Source organism: Sarcophilus harrisii, chromosome 1 (assembly GCF_902635505.1).
Source record: "Sarcophilus harrisii chromosome 1, mSarHar1.11, whole genome shotgun sequence".
In the NCBI taxonomy this organism is placed as follows: Eukaryota; Metazoa; Chordata; class Mammalia; order Dasyuromorphia; family Dasyuridae; genus Sarcophilus; species Sarcophilus harrisii.
In genome coordinates this window covers 271,881,172-271,900,514 of record NC_045426.1, presented here as the reverse complement: position 1 = coordinate 271,900,514, position 19,343 = coordinate 271,881,172, and the positions used below count along the sequence as shown (strand labels likewise).

General features: G+C 35.4%; 1 protein-coding gene across 3 annotated transcripts in view; it reads right to left on the bottom strand.

Moving 5' to 3' along the window:
- The window catches only part of DNAH3 (dynein axonemal heavy chain 3), a 196,481-nt gene that overhangs the window by 31,820 nt on the left and 145,318 nt on the right, over positions 1 to 19,343 (bottom strand). For all 3 annotated transcript variants that reach the window (XM_031942286.1, XM_031942295.1, XM_031942288.1), the window contains 5 exons: positions 17,669 to 17,798; positions 14,889 to 15,131; positions 12,387 to 12,490; positions 6,905 to 7,199; positions 4,187 to 4,366 (listed from right to left, as the gene is read on the bottom strand). In XM_031942286.1, coding sequence (XP_031798146.1) covers positions 4,187 to 4,366; positions 6,905 to 7,199; positions 12,387 to 12,490; positions 14,889 to 15,131; positions 17,669 to 17,798 — 952 coding nt within the window. The remainder of the gene's footprint in view (positions 1 to 4,186; positions 4,367 to 6,904; positions 7,200 to 12,386; positions 12,491 to 14,888; positions 15,132 to 17,668; positions 17,799 to 19,343) is intronic.

Below are 19,343 nucleotides of genomic sequence, written 5' to 3'. Positions count from 1 at the left end.
GGCTCCAATGTAAAAACAACAACAAAATAGGTTTGAAGAGATAAAAAGAGAATCTTGAACCATCATGACAGGAAGTTCAGTGATACATGTGTCACTGAAAAGGAAGAACCCCTGAATACATTTTTTTTTTTATCACTGAGAAGATTAGGAACATAATATATAAAAATTTTTGTCCTTACTTCATACCAGAGAAGTCTGAATTATTATGGTATTAAAAGTGAAAATATGTTGATACTATGTAAAACTATACATATATTTTATGCATTTCTGTTTCTAAGCTTTTTCTGTGTCTTCTGCAGACCTTTATATGTTATCTGCAGCTTCTATAAAACTCCCCAAAAATTCCCATTTAATTTCTAATGGTGACCAGTTATCCCTGGTCATATTGAAACCATGATGGGGAAAGTCACAAAGTAGAAGGGATCTACTTGGATCTAAGCAATAGGTAGGAGGCTCTTCCTGAAGAGGAAGAAAATAAATATTTGACCTACAAAGGAATGATAATAGTGATTCACAGGTGAGAGATAAACCTTCCAGTGTGGGTGAGAGGAAGAAAAGATAAGTAGTGGAGATTGGTATCTTCTATCTATGGTTAACAAATCATCTACTTAAAATAGTCTTGCACAGAGAATAATTCAGGTGTGTGGAAACATCCAGCCTGTGCAATGTGTAACTGTGATTATTTATCAACCTAATGATAGATCTGTTATCTTTCAGGGACCATATATCAAGAAATATATATTAGGATATAAACAAGAATCTTCCAAAAATTTTTTGAAGCAGATAATTATGGCCCACTTCTAATCATTTACAGGGTACAAATGACATTGCCAGAAGGAATTTTTTTTCTTTTTTTTTTGAAATTTTTTTCTTAGATAACTTTGTTAAAAATTGCAAAAATCTTGGGGAAGAAACTGAAGACTTTCTGATCAAAGGTGGAGATTTCTTTACTGATTCCAGTCAAAGAAATAGACTTTAAAAGAAAAAAGAAGATTTGGGAAATGAATAGCTAGTTAAGAAGATGATGTCTGAGAATAGAATTTTGACTTTTGGACTACGGCACAAAATACAGAAATGGCATTCTCCTTGCCATTAGTAAATTTACCTAATTTTGTGGCTTGATGTTATGAGTATATTATTAAATATAGGCACCATAAAAAGCATTTCAGAGATAGAATGAGTATAGAATATCAAAATGTCAACCTCTATCAATATATACATGTGTGGTTCAGACAGTATTTAATAAAAAAAAAAAAAAAAAGCTGGAGAGATACCTAGAAGCAAAGCAAAGTTTATTATACATTCTCCTGAGAATCAGGCGTCCCACCCATGGAGCAGACAATGGAAGGGAGGAGGCAGACTTGATGTTAACAGTTACACTTGGTAGAGTAAGATCCATGGCTGGAATAGGACTATACAAATAAACCTTGTTCAAAAGAAAAAGGATAGATAGATGGAGATTAGAGTGGAGGGAGTAAAATTTAAAAAGACAAGCCAGCTAGATAGTACAATGGATAAATAGAGCATAGGACCTAGAGTGAAGAATTCTAATTCAAGTGATTCTGGGCAAATTACTTTTCTCCCATCAGTATAGAATGGAACAAATATTCAAATCTTTAAAACTGGAAGCAAATGGGAGTCTTTTAAATGTAAGTGAGTAAGCTTCAATTCCGAGACAAACTTAACGACTTCTTAAAAGGATGGTTAATGGACTAAAAAAATAATAATAATCACAAAGAACTAAAATAGCTTTATCAAGAATAAGTCATGCAATCATTCCCCAATAGTCAAAGGAGATGAACAAACAGTTCTCAAAAGAATTGCAAACTATTAACAACCATATGAAAGAATTCTCTAAATCACTAATAAGAAGAGAACTATAAATCAAAACCCAACATTAAGATTTTACCTCACACCCAATAACATACTGGCAAAGATGACAAATTATGGGACTAGTCAATATTGGAAGGACTGTAGGAAGATAGATATACAAATACATAGTTAATGGAGATGTGAATTGGCCTAACCATTCTGAAAAACAATTTGGAATTATTTTTAAAAAAAATTAACTATGATGTCCATACCATTTGACCCAGAAATTCATTGTAAGGCATATACTCCAATGAGGTCAGTAATAGAAAAGAAAGTGTCTATATGTGCCAAGATGTACATAATATAATTTTTAATAATTTGATAATAAATTTTAATAATATTTAATATAATATAATTTAATAATATAATTTTTAAAAACTGGAAGCCAAGTAGATGCCTATTAACCATGGAATGGCTAAAAATGTCATGGCCCATAAATGTATTAGAATATTAAAGTGTTGTAAGAAATAAATATGATAAAAATAGAAAAGCACAGAAAGAAGTGATGGAAAGTGAAATGAACAGAACCAGGAAAACAATATACACAATGACTATAACAATTTAAATGGAAAGGACAGCAACAAAACAGTTGAAACTGAGTGATACAAAATTATGATACCAAGCTAGATCCTAAAGAAAAATACAAGAAGGCAACTTCATCATTTTGGGGGCCAAGTAGACTAAGTGTAAACTTCTTCATGTGATACCCCTTCAAATACTAGAAAGCAACTCTACTGCCCTCTCCTCAATGGTCAGGGGCCATGGTGTGGAATACTCTATAAAATGTTAGAATTTTCTGATTTTTTTCTCTTTTTCATTCTTTGCTGCAAGGAATGGTTTTCTGGGAGGAGAAAGGGATATACTGGTAAACAAATGTAAAACAAAAAATATCAATACTAAGAATAAAAAAAAAAAAAAAAAAAAAAAAAACCACGAGTCATGTCAGTTTAATCATGTTTCTCTTCCCAGGGACTGGTAGGCTTATCTTAGCCAAAAAAAAAAAAAAAGTTTCATAAAATTTGTCATATTATTCAAGGTAGAGAGATATTGGATAGATGATAGTACAGTACAATCAGATTTCTTAGGTTCCCATTAGATTAAGAAATTATTGAATGGACACAAAGGGTAGTCATTAATGGTTCCATGTCAAACTGGAAAGGTCTTTAGCAGAGAGCTTCACAAAAATGAAGCTAAGAATATAATTTTTCTTGATAATTTAAAAGACATAGATGATGTGCATATCAAAATTTCATATGACACAAAAATGGGAGGGATACTGAACATATTAGAAGACAATCAAGAGCCAAAATTATCTTGATAAGCTAGAATGATGAGCTGAATTGACTAAGATGAAAGTTAGAGGGATGTGAAGTCTCACACAGGTTGAAAAAGATAAAAGCAACCTCAGAAGTAAAAGGTAAAAGATGGGTAGCTATTGAGCAATTTCTTTTTTAAAAAAGACAATAACTAAAAGTTCAGTGATTCAATATTGTAACCTTAGAGTCAAAATTCTAATGTGATCATTACTAGAAGCATAACAGGTGACAAGCCCACTGTACTTTATGATTACTGTGCTAGATCAAACTACATATGAGTATCATATTTGGTTCTGAATTATCACAATTTAAGAAGGGCACTGGGCAAGGGAGTTCCCAGATGTGGGCAGCCATTATGGTGAAGGTATTGAGGAAAGGGGACCTGATGCCTGAGACTGAGCATATGAGGACTGATAATAGGGATTAGAAATGTTTAACTTAAAGAAGAGACTATTGAGGAAAGGGGAAGGAGGAGAGAAGGAAAGCTGCTTGGAAGTATTTGAAGGGATATAATATGAAAAAAGATCAGATTTAGTCTACTTGGTCCCAAAAAGCAGAACCAGAAGCAATGGGAGAAAGTTGCAAAGAGGCAAGTTTAAGTTTCATGGAAGAAAATAATTTATGATTTGAGTTATACAGAAATAGAATGGGTCGCTTATAGGAGATCATGGATTCCTTATCATTGGAGGTTTTCATATAGAGTCTAGAGGACCACTTGTCAAATTTATCGTAGAGGGGATTTTTATTTGTAAACGTGGATAGTCTTTGACATTCCTTCCGAGTCTGAGGTTCTATGGGATTGAGTCCCACTGCTTCTTATTTCAGATTTTCTTTGATTGCTCATTCTAGTGTCCCTTAATTCTCTATTGTAAAATTCTTTTTCTATATCTAACCCAAGTTCCTACTGTTTTGCTCTAGGTTAAAATGGAAATAGGCTCTTTGTTCTGTTGCTGAAACAATGGCTAGATTTTTGATTTTGCTTTTTCCACTTTACATACCTGTAATGTTGTTCCTTCCCCCACCTGGAGGGCCCATAGCTGACACGAATAGTATATCTACTATGTCCAACCTGGATGTGTCCTTCTTGTCATACCAATGACCATGGTCGATCCACTGCCTCAGGAGCTCAATGGGAGGCTGAGCCCCATATATCTCTTTGGCCGGCATGTTGAGATCATCTGAGGAAAGCAGTTATTCTTGAATGAGAAAGCTAGGAATAAATGTGGGGACCTGATGCCTGCCTTCTGCCTTTTGCTATTTTCCATGTTGCCTAGATGGACAAAGAGATTCTCAACTGAGGAATGCAATCCCAAGTTTTCCAGCATCTGTTTCAAATCCTGGCCCAGTTACTTTGCCCTCTGCACAGGGAGCAGGCAATTTAATTACATTGTTATAGAAGTAGGATGAAAAGAAAAAAGGCCTGAGGATTTGTTCTTGATCCTCTTTCTTGGATCTCTGTCTCTTATGATTTTCAATGTTATTTAAGTATTATCAGAGGGGTTTCCCTTCCCCCAAAAAGATCTTAATAAATGACAATCAAAATGAATTACATATACTGTTTATACAATACATAAAATATATTGTATCTTGTTTTACATCTCAATGATGTACTTAATTAAATAATTTTTGGTACAATTACATGAATGTATGTTATGCTCCATACAAGATTCCATGAGGGCATGTACTGTCTCTTATAAAAATTGCATTTTGTAACTACTAGATGGAGCGATAGATACAGCATTGATTCTGGAAGCAGGAGGACTTAAGTTCAAATTCAGCTTCGGACTAGATGCATACTAGCTATGTAATTCTGGGCAAGTCTTCTTTTCTCTCTCTCTCTCTCTCTTAAATTTCATTACAAATCTTTTTTTTTTTTTTAAACCCTTGAGTAATCATAAGACAGCAAATAATTAGTTACTGAATCAGTACTATACAAAGTGAGACTATGCAAATGAGTGACAGAAGTTCACAAGATCATAGGATAACAGTTACACACTACCTATTATGTCACCTAATTCTACAGATTAGGAACTAAGATTCAGTGAGGTTAATATTACACAACTAAGAAGTGTCTAAAGTAGGATTTCAACCCAGATTTTCCAGACTCGAAGTGAAGTGATCTATCCACTATGCTATGCTGCATCCCTGAGAACCTCAAAATCCAAATCCCTTTATTTACAAATGAGGAAAATGAAGATTAAAGACATGAGATCATAAAGGTGGGAAAAGTGGAGCTGGGACTTGAAATGAGGTGCTTTGACTCTGTCTAGTATTTTTTTCACTGTATCATATTGCCCTCATAAGACAAGAATTCATCGAACAGAACATAAAGAAGTATCATCAAAATGGACAATCCATAATCCTTTTTTAGAAGCATGCTCTAAAGGGGACTCTAAACAGGCAAAAGCTATAGCCCCTTCAGCAAGTAAGTGTCTTAGGGCAATTTCTTTTGATCCTTAGGATCTTTGCTGCTTTCCTACAGGAACTAAGAAATACTGAAATGGTAGTGGGCACAGTAACACCCTGAATCTGTCCCATGATCATAAGTATTTCTCAAGAGATTGGGCTAACAAATTTTTTTACAAATAGCTAGCGTTATAACTTCACAATTGGTTTCAGTTGTAGGTGAGTATAAGGGAGAGAACCTAGAACTCAAAAATTTTAGAAACAATGTAAATTTTTTTTGTTTTGAATTTAATTGGAAAGAAATATTAAATAAATAAAACCAAAAAAATAGCTAGCATTTTTATGGTGCTTTAAGTTTGCAAAGCACTGAATGTATGTTTACTTTTGATCTTCACAAGATGTGTTAGGTAGTATGCTATCCTCATTTTATAGATGAGGAAACTGAAGTTGACAGATGTTAAATGTCATACAGCTAGTAACTAATTGAGGCTGGATTTAAACTTAGATTTTCTTGATTATAAGAGTCCTATTCACTTAGCTGGTTATTTCTTTGAGAAAGAAAAGGAACCTTTTTCTTAGGATTCTCTTCTTCCTAAGGAATCACTCTCTTTTCTTTTTTCTTTTTTTGTTTGAGAAATGAGACCTTTATTAGAGAAACTTGCTTCAATTTATTTTTCATAATTATTCTTGCTAACTCTCCTCCCCCACTCCATTTATCCCATTCTCCCTCTCCTTTCAACCCCAAAAGTGTTTTGCTTCTATCTACCCCTCCATAATATGCTCTCTCTTCTATCAATCCCTTCTCTCTCTTCTTATCCTCTTACTCTCCTAATGTTCTGTAAGGTAAGATAAGATTTCTATGCCAAATTGAGTATGTATGTTATTCCTTTTGTGAGCCAATTCTGATGAGAGTAGGGTTCATTCATTCCCTCTTTACTTCCCCTCTCTTCTTTCCACTATAAAAGCTTTATCTTGTCTCTTTTATGTGTGATAATTTACCTCATTCTACCTTCTCCCTTTCCCTTTCTCCCAGCACATTCCTTTCTTGCACCTTAATTTTATTATTTTAGATATCATCCCTTCACATTCAACTAACATCTGTCCCCTCTGACTATATATACTCCCTCTTTTTACCCTAATAATGAGAAAGTTTTTGTGAGTTACAAATATCTTCTCATGTAGGAATGAAAACAGTTTAACCTTATGAAGTCCCTTATGAAAACCACTTCATTTTTAAGGAAGTTGCTGAAAGAACGGAAGGAAAGAGAAGGGGGAAAAGGCAGCTTCTCCACAAAGAAAGGTCCACTTACCCACAAATACCACAGCTTTTTTTCCCACAGGTGGTCCAAAGAGACCTTTCCTTCGCCGATCCAGCTTTGACATGATAATGTCCTGGGTCTGATTGGCTGAAGTTCTGGCAGAGAAATTGATGCAGTTTGGCAGAAACAAGTTCTTGGGCAAGCGGACCAGAAAATTGTTTGTAATAGCTGATTTGCCAGTTCCTGTAGGGCCAACAAAAAGCATGGGAATCCCATGGTTCAAGTAGACTTTCAGAAAGAAGGATTGACGGGCTGTTTCCATAGTTGGGATAATGAGTTCAGAAACCTGTTCAGAAAAAAAACCAAACCTTAATGTCTAACATAGAAAAGTTATATCTTCAAGATCTATCAAAAGCTGGGGTTGTTGGCTTCCAAGTGGAAGTAGATTACAAACACAGGTGGTGTTAGGAAAAGCAGACATCAGGAAGAATCATATTCAGGATTTTTTGAAATAGAATCAGAAAGTGAAAAAAAATCTTATATTATAAATAATAATAGCTAGAATTTATATAGTACCTTAATATCTGCAAAAGTGCTTTACAAATATTGTTTCATTTTATCCTCATAATAATCCAGGTAGATTGAGGCTATTACTATTCCCATTTTACAGATGAAGAAACTGAGGCAGATAAATATTACTCAACTTGCCCATGGACATACAGTTAAGTTTCTAGGGCTAAATTTGAACTCAAGTCTTCTCTGACTCCAGATCTATATATTCTAGCAGTGAGTGACTCTGGTACCTCAGATCATCATCATTGCAAACACTCGCTTTTCTCCTTATAGTGACTTTTTCCTAAAGAGTTCATAGTATACTTCTACTGATATTTCCTATCTTCACGATTTCTGAGAATTAAGAATTTTATTCTCCCCATTTTGTAGAGCTGAAAACGGAGAAAGCATGTAATGGGTGGATAGCAGAACCAAGAGAGGAAACCAGGTCTCCTCTTCTAGCCCAGAATACTTATTCTACTCTACAAGTGGTTATCTACCTTTCTTAGATCATAGATCAGTGGGAGAGCATCCCTTCTTTCACCTGCCCAACATCTATTTTCCCAGTCACCATTTTAGGGAGACCATGAATTGTGGTCTAAAATTCTACATTGAAAATCAGAAGATATTGATTTCAATAAGCCAGGTTCTGCTCCTTATTTCTTTTATGATCTTGGACAAAACATTTCTATAGGTCTTAATGTCTTTATTTATAAAGCAAAGGAATTTGAATGAGTGATTTCTAAGGTACCTTCAAACTCTGACTTTTATAATCTCCCCATATGGAATGAATGGTATGTGTGCTATTGCATATATAGTGAGGTCTCTATGAAGCAAAGTCTTTTAAAATCAACATCAAAATAATTTTTTTTTAAATTTATTGACTTCAACAAAGATTTTAAAAGTCCCTACTATATTCAAGGCATTATATTACAATATAGGAACACAAAGATAAACTTGAGAGCATGTCTGATAGTAACGAGCTTACATTCTACTTTTTAGAATTTCTAGCTCTTGGTTTGACCATGTCACCCTCCACCTACTCAGTGAGTTCCAATGGCTCCTTATTATTTCTTGGATGAAAATGACTTTTTAAAGCGCTTTAAACTTAACCACTTTGCTCATTGGAGGTACCCCATTCTGGGCCCACTACCAGTTCCTCAAACACAATCCCATTGCCTATCTCTGCACCTTTGCATTAGTTTTCCCTCACACCTGGGATGGAAATTTCACTTAATCCAGAAGGTTTTTCCTATTTTATCCATATGCTTATTCCTTCTCTTCTGAGATTATTTTCCATCTACTCTCTTTCTTGGCTATACCTAGTTATTTACTTGTTTCTCTCAATAGAATGGAAGTTCCTTGAGGAGAGGGATTATGATTTTTGCATTTAGAACAGTGGCTGGCATATGTGTATATAATAAATGCTTCTTGACTTGCTAGAAGCACTATTTAGTTTCTAGCTATTTGGCTATTTGGGCTGAATAGAGCTACATGAGTAATAAGTTACTTCATTCAAAGCTGAACTCAAGTGCCATTCATTATATGGGACATTTCCTGATCTACACTTCCCCTTTTGTAGCTTGTCATTCTATGTCAGTCAATAAGCATTCATTAAGTGCCAGATACTGGACTGAGGTTACAAAAAGAGGCAAAGGACAGTCCTTGCCCTCAAGGAGCTTAAATTGAAGGAGACAACAAGCAAAAGCATAGATATAAACAGAGTAAATAGGAAATAATTAAAAGAAGAAAGGCAGGAGAATAAAGAGTATTTGCGAAAGGCTTCCAGTAAAAATGTGATTTTAGTTGGACGGTAGGAGGTAGAGATGAGGAGGGAAAACATTTCAGGGATGAAGAATAGCCAAGGAAAATGCATGAAACTGAAGAATGCATGTAGTAAGTAAGATGTGAGAACACTAGAAAGGAAATAGAGTTGGTCATGAAGGGCTTTGAATGTCAAACAGGGTTTTGTATTTGATCCTGGAATTATTAGGAACCATTGGAATTTGTTGAGTAAAAGGGCTGAACCTAAATTTAGTAAAATTACTTTGGCAGCTGAATGGAGGATGAATTAGAATGAGGAGAGACTTAAGCCAATCAGCCCATCAACAGGCTCTTGTAAAAAACCCTGCCAGCAAAGACAAGGAGGTATATTGGAGAGATGTTGCAAATGTGAAATCAGTAAATTGAATATGGGGGATTGGGGCAAGGAAGAGAGGGGGAGAGAGAGAGAAATAGAAAGAGAGAGAGATACACAGAGACAGACAAGGAGACTGAGACAGACAGACAGAGACAAAGAGAGAGAGAGACAGAGACAGATTCAGAAAGAGAGAGTCTTTAGGAATTCTAAGTTGAAGACTAGAGGATGATGGTACCCTTTACAGTTATAAGGAAGTTTGGAAGAGGAGAGTGTTAGTGGGAAAGATGATGAGTTTCATTATGGACATGTTGATTTTAAGATGTTTAGTGGATATTCAGTTCAAGATATCTGAAAAGCAGTAGGAGATGCAAGTGTGGAAGTCAGCAGAGAACTTGGGGCTAGAAAGGTAGATATGAGAATCATCAGTATAGAGATGGAAATTAAATCCTTGGGAATAGATGGGATCACTAAGGGAAGTGGTATAGAGAGAGAAAGAGAAGAGAACTAAGACAGAATCTTTGGGAATATCAATAGTTAAGAGGGTATGACCTGGAACCTTTTCCAGGTTTCTTCCCTCTTCCAAATTACCTTGTATTAAATTTTTCCATGTTTTATATTTACTTTGTTTCCTTTTAGAATTTAATAATTATAATTATAATAATAGTACTAGCTAGCATTTATATAGCATTTTTAACATCTGTGAAGGGCTTTACAAATATTATCTTACAAGAATCCTAGGAACTAGGTGCTATTCTTATCTTACAACTAGTAAATCCATCCTTTTGCTAGATTTGAACTCAGGTTTTCCTGACTCCAGGTCTAACACTCTATTCACTGTTCGACCTGCTTGCAAGCTCCTTGGAGAGAGGAGCTGTTTTACTTTTGTCTTGCTATTCCCTGGGACCTTGCATAGCTATCCAATATAAGTTAAACATGTGCAATTCTGCTAAACATATTTCCACATTGTGATAAGGTTTTAATAAAGATTTATTGATTGATTAAAGAAATAACTTAATCACAAGTAACAATATACACATAATTTCAAGAGGGGAAGAACAATAACCATCAAGGGGAGGGTATATTAGGAACAGATCCCCATAGGATGTAACACTTGTGATGAACCTTAAGAGGAGAAGGTAGGGAGATAAAGTAAGTCCAGACATGGGACATCATCTAAGCAAAGGCACAGAGATAGGTGTCATGTCAAGTTAGGAGGTAGGAGGTCAGTGCCTGGAAATAGTGAATGTATATAAGGGAGTGAGGTGAAATGAATCTGGAAAGATAAGCTCCGAATTATGTTGTGATTTAAGTGACGATTTCATTTGTCATAACATAAACCTTGATGCCCTCAAAAGCTAACCCATAGACCACCTAGAGGATTCTTTTAGGTCGCTCTGAGGATTGGGACTCCAGCTTATTGTTTCTGTTAAGTGATTGGAATGATCAGTCTTAGAATAGATAATGGCTCCCTCTGTTTTCTTAATTGGTTGTTGTCCTTCATTCTCAAAAAGGACCAAAATGACATCACTATGTTAGCGTCAAGTTACAGAGCGTCCGACTGTGGCTGATCACATTAATATGAATTTGGATGCTCGGCCACAGGTTGGGTACAAATAATCCACATGAATATTTAGGATGGATTTTTAATTACTTTTTGAGTTTTGAGTTACTTCAATTTCTCTTTGCCCAAAGAGCATGGCAACTTTCTTGATGAAAGCATGCCCTGCTGGGCAGTCCTGTCTCCCATGTGATACAAATACAGCACATTGCATATTATGATTGTCAGATGCAGTCACTATCACTTGCTTTTGTTTAACTAATTTTTTTTGTATGAGGGGGAGTTACAATTGGGGTGAGACTGGAGGTGTTATATCCAGGAATGATTAAATTTGAAAACAAACAAAAAGGGTATCAAGAACACTTTTTAAAAAGTGGTGTCTTCTATGACTAGGCCAAGGAGATAATTTCATACTATAAAGACATAGTTTTCATACTATGGAGACAAATCATGGTTTGGAGGTTATGGGATTTGGCACAAGGAATTCACAATGAATTTGGTTTTATGTAAATTCTAGAGGCTCAAATAATTATGTGATGAAATTAAAACAAAAACCAAATGTTCAAATGTTGCCCACACATATGGAGAAAACCAGTAGGCAGTCTTCATCCAGAGAAACCTCAATGCGCAAATTCAACACATACCTTTTAGGACAAAAAGGGAAATCACAAGAAATAAACCACTAGTAGGGATATATTTAAAACACATGGATTGTCTGTCTCACATAGAACTGGAATGTATCCTAATCAGAGAATGAAGTCATCACAATTTCATGTCCCTTTCTATTCTCTTGTTCATAGTTCTAGATATCAACATGGTACAGTAAAGACTAGAGGGTCTCTGCGGTCTCTGAAAACTCTTTATTTATTATCCAAAATGATGATCATGAAACTTTTAAAGTCCTCAATCATCCCACAAAGATTTGGTTTTATTCACTCAACTCTGCTTACGAAGGCAGGGAAATGGATTTTTAAGAACATTTTCAAAAATGGTTATGACCAAACAAAAATATAAGATCCCATTAAGTAAATCTCCTTCCTCCCTTTCCCTAACTATTCTGCATAAGTCTTTATTCGTCTATTAGGTAATAGGAAATCATCCTCTAAGATTTTCTGGAAAAGTTAGATATCTTTTTGGCTGTATTAGTTTTAATATAGCCAGAGAAAAAGCTTAATCATGCTGATTTATAGCATTGAGATTTCCATATTCATATTCATCTTGGCAGATTTTTTTCCAGGAAATCACCAAATTAGAATGCCCATGAAGGCTAACTCCTCTTTTACCTTTGCATTAGCTGGGATTATCTGCTCATCCTTGGTGATGTAGTCTGTCCACAAATTCCACTGTCCGCTGCCATGCTTATGAAAATAATAGTCATAAATGCTCCCTAGACCAAGGAAGTAGAGGAAACCATTCAGATACATAAAAGATCAAAGTGTACATCCATTGTATTTAACTTTTTTATTTAATAGAAGCCATGGGAGCTAATGAAAGAGTTCTTGCTCTGGAGTCAACAAATAGCTCTGTTATTTATCACATGTGTGATACCCTGGACCAGTCACTACCTCTCAGGGCATGAGACAGACTAGATCAGAAGTGTCAAACTCAAGTAGAAATGGGGGCCACTAAACCATACATAAAGATCTTTGCAAGGAATAATTTTGACTTAGAAAACCACAGATTTACATATTTATTTTGTATTAATTAATTTTGTTAACTATTTCCCAATTACATTTTAATCAATGTTCTTGGGAATGCTATGAGCCACATGCCATCTGAAAGTGATTGAAACCTCTGAGCTAGATTACCTTCAAGGTAATCTCTAGATTTCAGCTCTAGATTCTATGATAAAGCCCAATGGGACTTTAAAAGTGGCTCATTCTCTTGTATTTACTGATAAACAAACTCATGTGGGGCTTATGAGGGGAACTCACAGGTCTGGAAGAATGGTACTGACTCTATATAGACTATGCCTGGACTCGCCATTTATCTATTAGAACTGTTATCATTCCTCCCTCTTGGGTTGTATGTCTATTCCAGCACCTAGAGCAGAAATTCTTTACGTGGCGTCCAGAGCCCTCAAGGATAAATTACAAGGGATCCGTGAACTTAGATGAAAAAAAAATTATGTCTCATTTATTTCAATATAATCTGTTATACAAATTTGTAACTTTGTGTAGTTCATTTTACATAACTAAAAACATTTTTCTGAGAGAGGGTCTATAGATGTCACCAGATTTCTTTATTTTCCCTGATTTTTCTATTTGATATTTTCCTAGTTACATCCAAAACAATATTTTACATTTATTTTTAAAACTTTGAGTTCCAGATTCTTTCCCTTCCTCTGCACTCCACTCCTCTCCCTATTAAGAAGGCATATATAAAGTTATGCGAAATATTTCTTTAAAAGTCATGTTCTGAAAGAAAATATAAATCTCCCACTACCCCCTCCCTCCCAAAAAAAAAACCCTCAAGAAAAAATAAAGGCTTAAAAAAAAGGGTATGCTTCAATCTCTAATCAGACACAATCAGTTCTTTCTCTGGGTAAGGGTAGCATTTTTCATCGTTAAGTGCTTCAGAGCAATTAATGGATCACTGAATTGCTGAGAAAAGCAAAATCATTCACAGCTAATCATCACACAATATTGCTATTACTTTGTACACAGTATATTTCACTTTGCTTGAATTAATGGCGGACTTTCCAGGTTTTTCTAAGATTCAATAGATCAATAGAACAATAGATTAGAACAATAATATTATATCATAATCATACTACAATTTATTTCCAATTGATGGGTATCTCCTCAGTTTCCAATTCTTTGCTCTGAGAAGAGAGCTGCTATAAATATTTTTGTACATATAGATCCTTTTTCCTTTTTTTTAAAATCTCCTTGGGGATTCATACCTAGTGGAGGTATTGCTAGATCAAAGAATATGCATGATTTTATAGCCCTTCTCCTCACTAGATTTCTAGAGGAGTCCATGACCAAAGAAGGTTAAATATTTCTGACCTAGATAACTTTTTTTTTTTTTTAAAGCAACCAGATGTGCAATCTCTACCCAAAAGCATTGCTTATCCTTCTACCCTGTAGAGAGAAGTAAGAATCATCAGGGAAGATAATAAATCAGTAGCCTAAGATCATGAGCAAATCATTGGCAGCTGAGAAAAACCAATATCAGCTCTTGTTCAACAAGAAGCTATTTGTTAAATATTTCTGAATTTATGTCTTTAGACATTTAAAGCCCCAAAACATAAGATGTAGTAAGCTCTGTAGAGTGACTGCACATCTAGGTTGCCCCAACAAAATTTATCAGTGCCCCACTTCATGTGGAAACCCTAAAACATGGACTTTATGGGTTTATGAGTAGCTAACCCTGAAGGAATTCAGTTCCAGTTCCAGCTACATCTCTGCATGTCTCAGTTCAGCACCATTGCTCCTTGAATTTGGCAGAAGCATTTGATAAAGTAACTTCCAAATCTGATCTCATGAATAGACCCAGAAACCAACTCTATTTGAGTTCAGGTCAAATCTTTCACCCTGAGAATATTTGTTGGAGGGATCTAGTAAGAGAGCTGGGAAGGTTATCCTTCATTTCCATTTTATTTTATCCCATCAGTTTTTTCTCCATGTAGGACTGTCATATAGAAGAGATTATATCTATTAGCATGAATCTCCCTCCAAACAACTTTGTGATTATTATTGTATATATATTGGAACCGCCATCAAATCCTTGTTCCCTTGGGACATAGGGTCCAAACTAGTAGAAAACAATAAACAGGTTACCTTTTTCTGGGAATATGTTGTTTTTGGTGATTTTGACACTTTTGGGACGTGGGTTGTTGTTATCCATGCCCAACAGCAAGTTGCGGAAAAAAACATCAAATTTCTTTCGGCTATCTGCATTGATGGTCCCTGACACTGTCCATACTAGAGAAAAGAGGAAGAGGCCTTGGAGCCAGAGGAATATCTGCTGGTTTGTCAAGTTTTCTCCATCATAGTCTGGGTCACCCACATCTCTGATTTCATCTACAAAAACAATAGACCAGATCTTTAAAATCACAATTGAAAGTACAAACCCGTTCTTCCCCTATCATTTCTGAGAGCCATGAGAAGATTGAGAGCTGGAGAAAGCAGCTGACATGTTGGAGACATTGGGAGATCAGAGTTTCTGGCAAAAGGAACAAGCTTCAACACTGTGAAGTAGGTAAGGTTCTCCCCCTTCTCCCCAGCTTTAATCCTCTTCCTCCTCTTTGCTATTTCCAGGTTCTGAGCTGCTTCTCAGTTCTCCTCCAACCATTTTCTCCCCTCCACCTTTATTATGCTCTCTGGATAAGCAGACCCTAGCAGGGGACTGCCCTGATCAGGCTTTTTGCCAGAAACTTTTGGTCTCCTGTCAGTGATGATGATTGTCTCCTCAGGTCTCAGTACAAAATCAACTAATCTGATAAACTAATTTGTGCTGAGATGTTGATGGCTGATAATGACTTACTGCTTAATTTTTTTTTTTTTGTTTTATATTTGCCTTGAACACCGACCTGCATTAAATGTATGCAGATTTAAACTGACATTTTAAAAAGAGCTTTCAATAACTGAAGTCAAAGAAATAACAAATGCTGGAGATTTGGGAAATATGGGGGAACTTTGAAGCCAGAGAAATGGTTATTTCTGTCATATTTTCTTGGTGCCATCTATGCCCAAATCTTTGGACACTTATATCTATGGATTTGGGAAGGGAAGGGAAGAGCAACTTCTCAGTATATTCTTTTCAAGGTTAAAAGTAGCAGCAGAAAAAGCTTAGCTTAAGGAGTGAATATTTATTTTTGGTGCTCCTTATTTTATACAAGGGATGTGTTTTTGGAAAAGCAGCATATATATATATATATATATATATATATACACTTAGTTTTTAAAAGTTGAATCACATTTAACTAACTGAAATAAACTTGTTTCCACTCAACAGCTCAGCATTTTGGATTTGTCAGTCCTAGCTTTAAAACAGCTTGAAAAGTTGACTAATTTAAGAAAATTTGCAAGATTAGACACAATCAAGACATTAACTGTGCTCCAGCCCATCACCCTGTAACAAAATAGAAGCCAATTAAAACTTCTGAATGGGTATATATCTTCTGTCCACTAAAGTGCTTCCTCTGGAATGATAACTGAGTTTTTAAAGGCTGTATCCATTGAATGACAAATCTGGCAAGTCCTATTAAAATGGAAAGACTTAGAATAAACTTTAGCAACAGGCTGTCATCCAAAGACCAGCCTGGCTAAGCTTAAAGAGACTCCCTTTCATATAGGTCACAGGGTAATGAATTTTTCCAATACAACAATTCATGAAGACCATCAACTAAAATGTAAAGGAGTTTCAGTTTGTGATAGTAGATAAAATTCACAGATCCCTACAGTAGAGAAATTACTGTCTTAGGTTATTTTTAACAGATTTCAATAGATTCAGTGAGGTATACAGATTAATGAACCACTTGTTTAAATGTGTTAAAGGGGCTCCTTTAAAGGTCCTAGCACTAATCTAATCCTTTTGTAATTCAAATAATCACATCTTATTTATCCCTTCCATGAATCTGGGTTTTTTAAAAGAACACTAAGCTTTCATAAAATAAGTATGTCTATACTTTACATTTATCCAATATTTGTTTTTAAAGAGTTTTTACATTTAGCATTTCATTTTATCCCCTTGATACTCATTTGATCTAATGTTGTTCATGAGAAAACTTGAGGCCTGCCTGGAAACATTGCAAATCTTGCTCCAATTAACCTACGATATTAAAGGCTAAACCAAGATTAAAACTACAGTACAATGACTGATTTATAATCTTCATTAGAAAAGATATCTCTCTGGCTAAGAGAATATGGAAGAATATATTCAGAAATAAAGGTGATAAACACTGGAAGGGGCCCCTCAGAGAATGTCTAAATCCAAATCCTTCACTTTATAGTTGAAGAAACTGAGACCCCAAGAAGTTAAATGAATTGCCTAAGATCACTCAGGTAATAAACTCAAAGGTAAAACTTAAACTCAAGTCCTCTGATACCAAGGCCAGTGTTTTTCCTACTTCTTTGTTGTTGTTCATTCTTCTCAGTCATATCTGATTCTTCCTGGCCACATTTAGGGTTTTCTTGGCAAAGATAGTGGAATGGTTTGCACTTCCTTCTCTAGCTCATTTTACAGATGAGGAAACTGAGACAAACAAGGTTAAAGTGACTTGCTCAGGATCACACAGCTAGTAAGTGTCTGGAGCTGGATTTGAACTTGGAAGATAAGTCTTCCTGACTTCAGGCCTTGCATGTACTATATTCACTGTGCCATCTAGCTGCCCATTCTTCCTGCAAATATCAATGAAATAAGTTTTTTATTTGTTTATCTAAAGAAAACTCCTAATGCAACTTACTAATGTAACTTGCATTGTCTGTGATTGGACTTTTTATCTGCAGTATTTTATGGTTCTCTAAACTATTTCTCAGGAAAAGGGTGAAAGGGGTAGGATGGAGCAGAAATACCAGACCACTCTGTATTTGCCTTAAAGAATGAGGGCAACATTTACCAAGTAGACAGTTGTATAGTTTCATCATGGAGTAGGCAAGATGGATGGGTGATGTCTGGACTACACATTTACATTGGAGACGGACAAATTCTAAAGAAGGCTGGACTAGCCACATGAACATGTCGTCAATCTGAAAATGTAAATTCACATAATTAGGATACATCTTGTATTACTTTGCTCTTCCCTAGAAAGAGAAGTCAGCAACAATTCAGGAAATTTTTCACTTAAGAACTTTTCATGGTTAAATATCCATAACTATGACTGGATATCTATACCCAGTTAGCACTTTAGCTTAGAATCTTCTCCTCAGTTCCACTATGCTATAGAAAGCTTCCAGGGGAATAGCCCTTCTCATACCTCCTAATCTCCCTTTTTTAGCCCTGTCTTTTCCTTCCATTGTCTGAGAAAGATTTGGGACTGAGGTCTTAGAAGGTTTCTAGACCCAAGATTGAAAGCTATTATTAATTCTAAAGTACATCTATCTTATGAGCTAAACAAATATTTATGGGCAAAGAATTTATAACATTTATAATAGAGGTCCTTAATTTTTCAGGTGTGTCCTGGTCCTTTGACAGAGTCTGATGTAGCCTGGGGATCCCTTCTAAGAACAACATTTTAAAATACATACAATAAAATACATAGGATTTTAAAGTGAGTAAATCCAGAAATATTTTATTAAGTAGCTGCTATAGTCTATGTTTTAGGAGTCCAAAAGAGGAAAGGTGTAAAGGGCAGGAACTTTGGAGAAATATACTTAAGGCTCAGTATGATTGATTTAATCCTACAAGGTGTTAACTCAGTGGAATTGATAAGACAATGGTTATCTAGTTTTACATGTACTTAGTACTTAATATAGTTCTACAAGAGTCACACCTATAATGATGTACTTAAAATAGAGTATATAAGAGCCAACAAGGACTGGATGAGATTCATTTCATCTCCCACCATCGAGGTGGCTGGCCTGTCCTCTTTCATTTTTCCACTGAGACCAAGGTCCATCTGAAGGCCCTCCAGAAAGCTAGCCAGGCTCCAGGCAAGGAGACATTAAAGACTTTTGGACTTTATCCCTGGCTACTGCCTTAGTGATTATTCTGCTGAAAACAAGATTGGTCCCAAGACCTCCAGAAAGCTAACCAGAAAATTACAGAAAGGAAAAAATATATTGAAATGTAATTATCAAAATCTTTTTTTTAAGTTAAAATTCTCAGATTAAGAACCCCTGATTGATAGTATTGTGTCTATGGGGAAATCAATTAATCAATCCAATAAGTATTCAATAAATACCTGCTATGTGCCACCCCCTACACTAGCATTAGAGATAAAACAACAAAAACAGAACAATTCCTGCCAAACTCCCAACAACTAACTTAAAAAATGAAGTTTTGAAACAGCTTCCACAGAAAGCTGATTGAATGACACATGTTAACATTAATGGATTGTTGGAATGAACTTCTCTGCTTTGTTTCACTTTTATATATACAACATGGAAGCTCTTCCATACCATTTAATAGCATTTCACATGAATTTTGGTTGATTTGATGAAAATGGGAGAGCTTTTCCCCACTTATTTTTGTTGTTTCAAGAGTCAAAGGCCTTGAAGTTTTGCTCCCCAGTCCTGCACTGAGGACCATGTGCACCATCATGGCCAGTATTTAAGTTATCTGGGAGAGCAAAG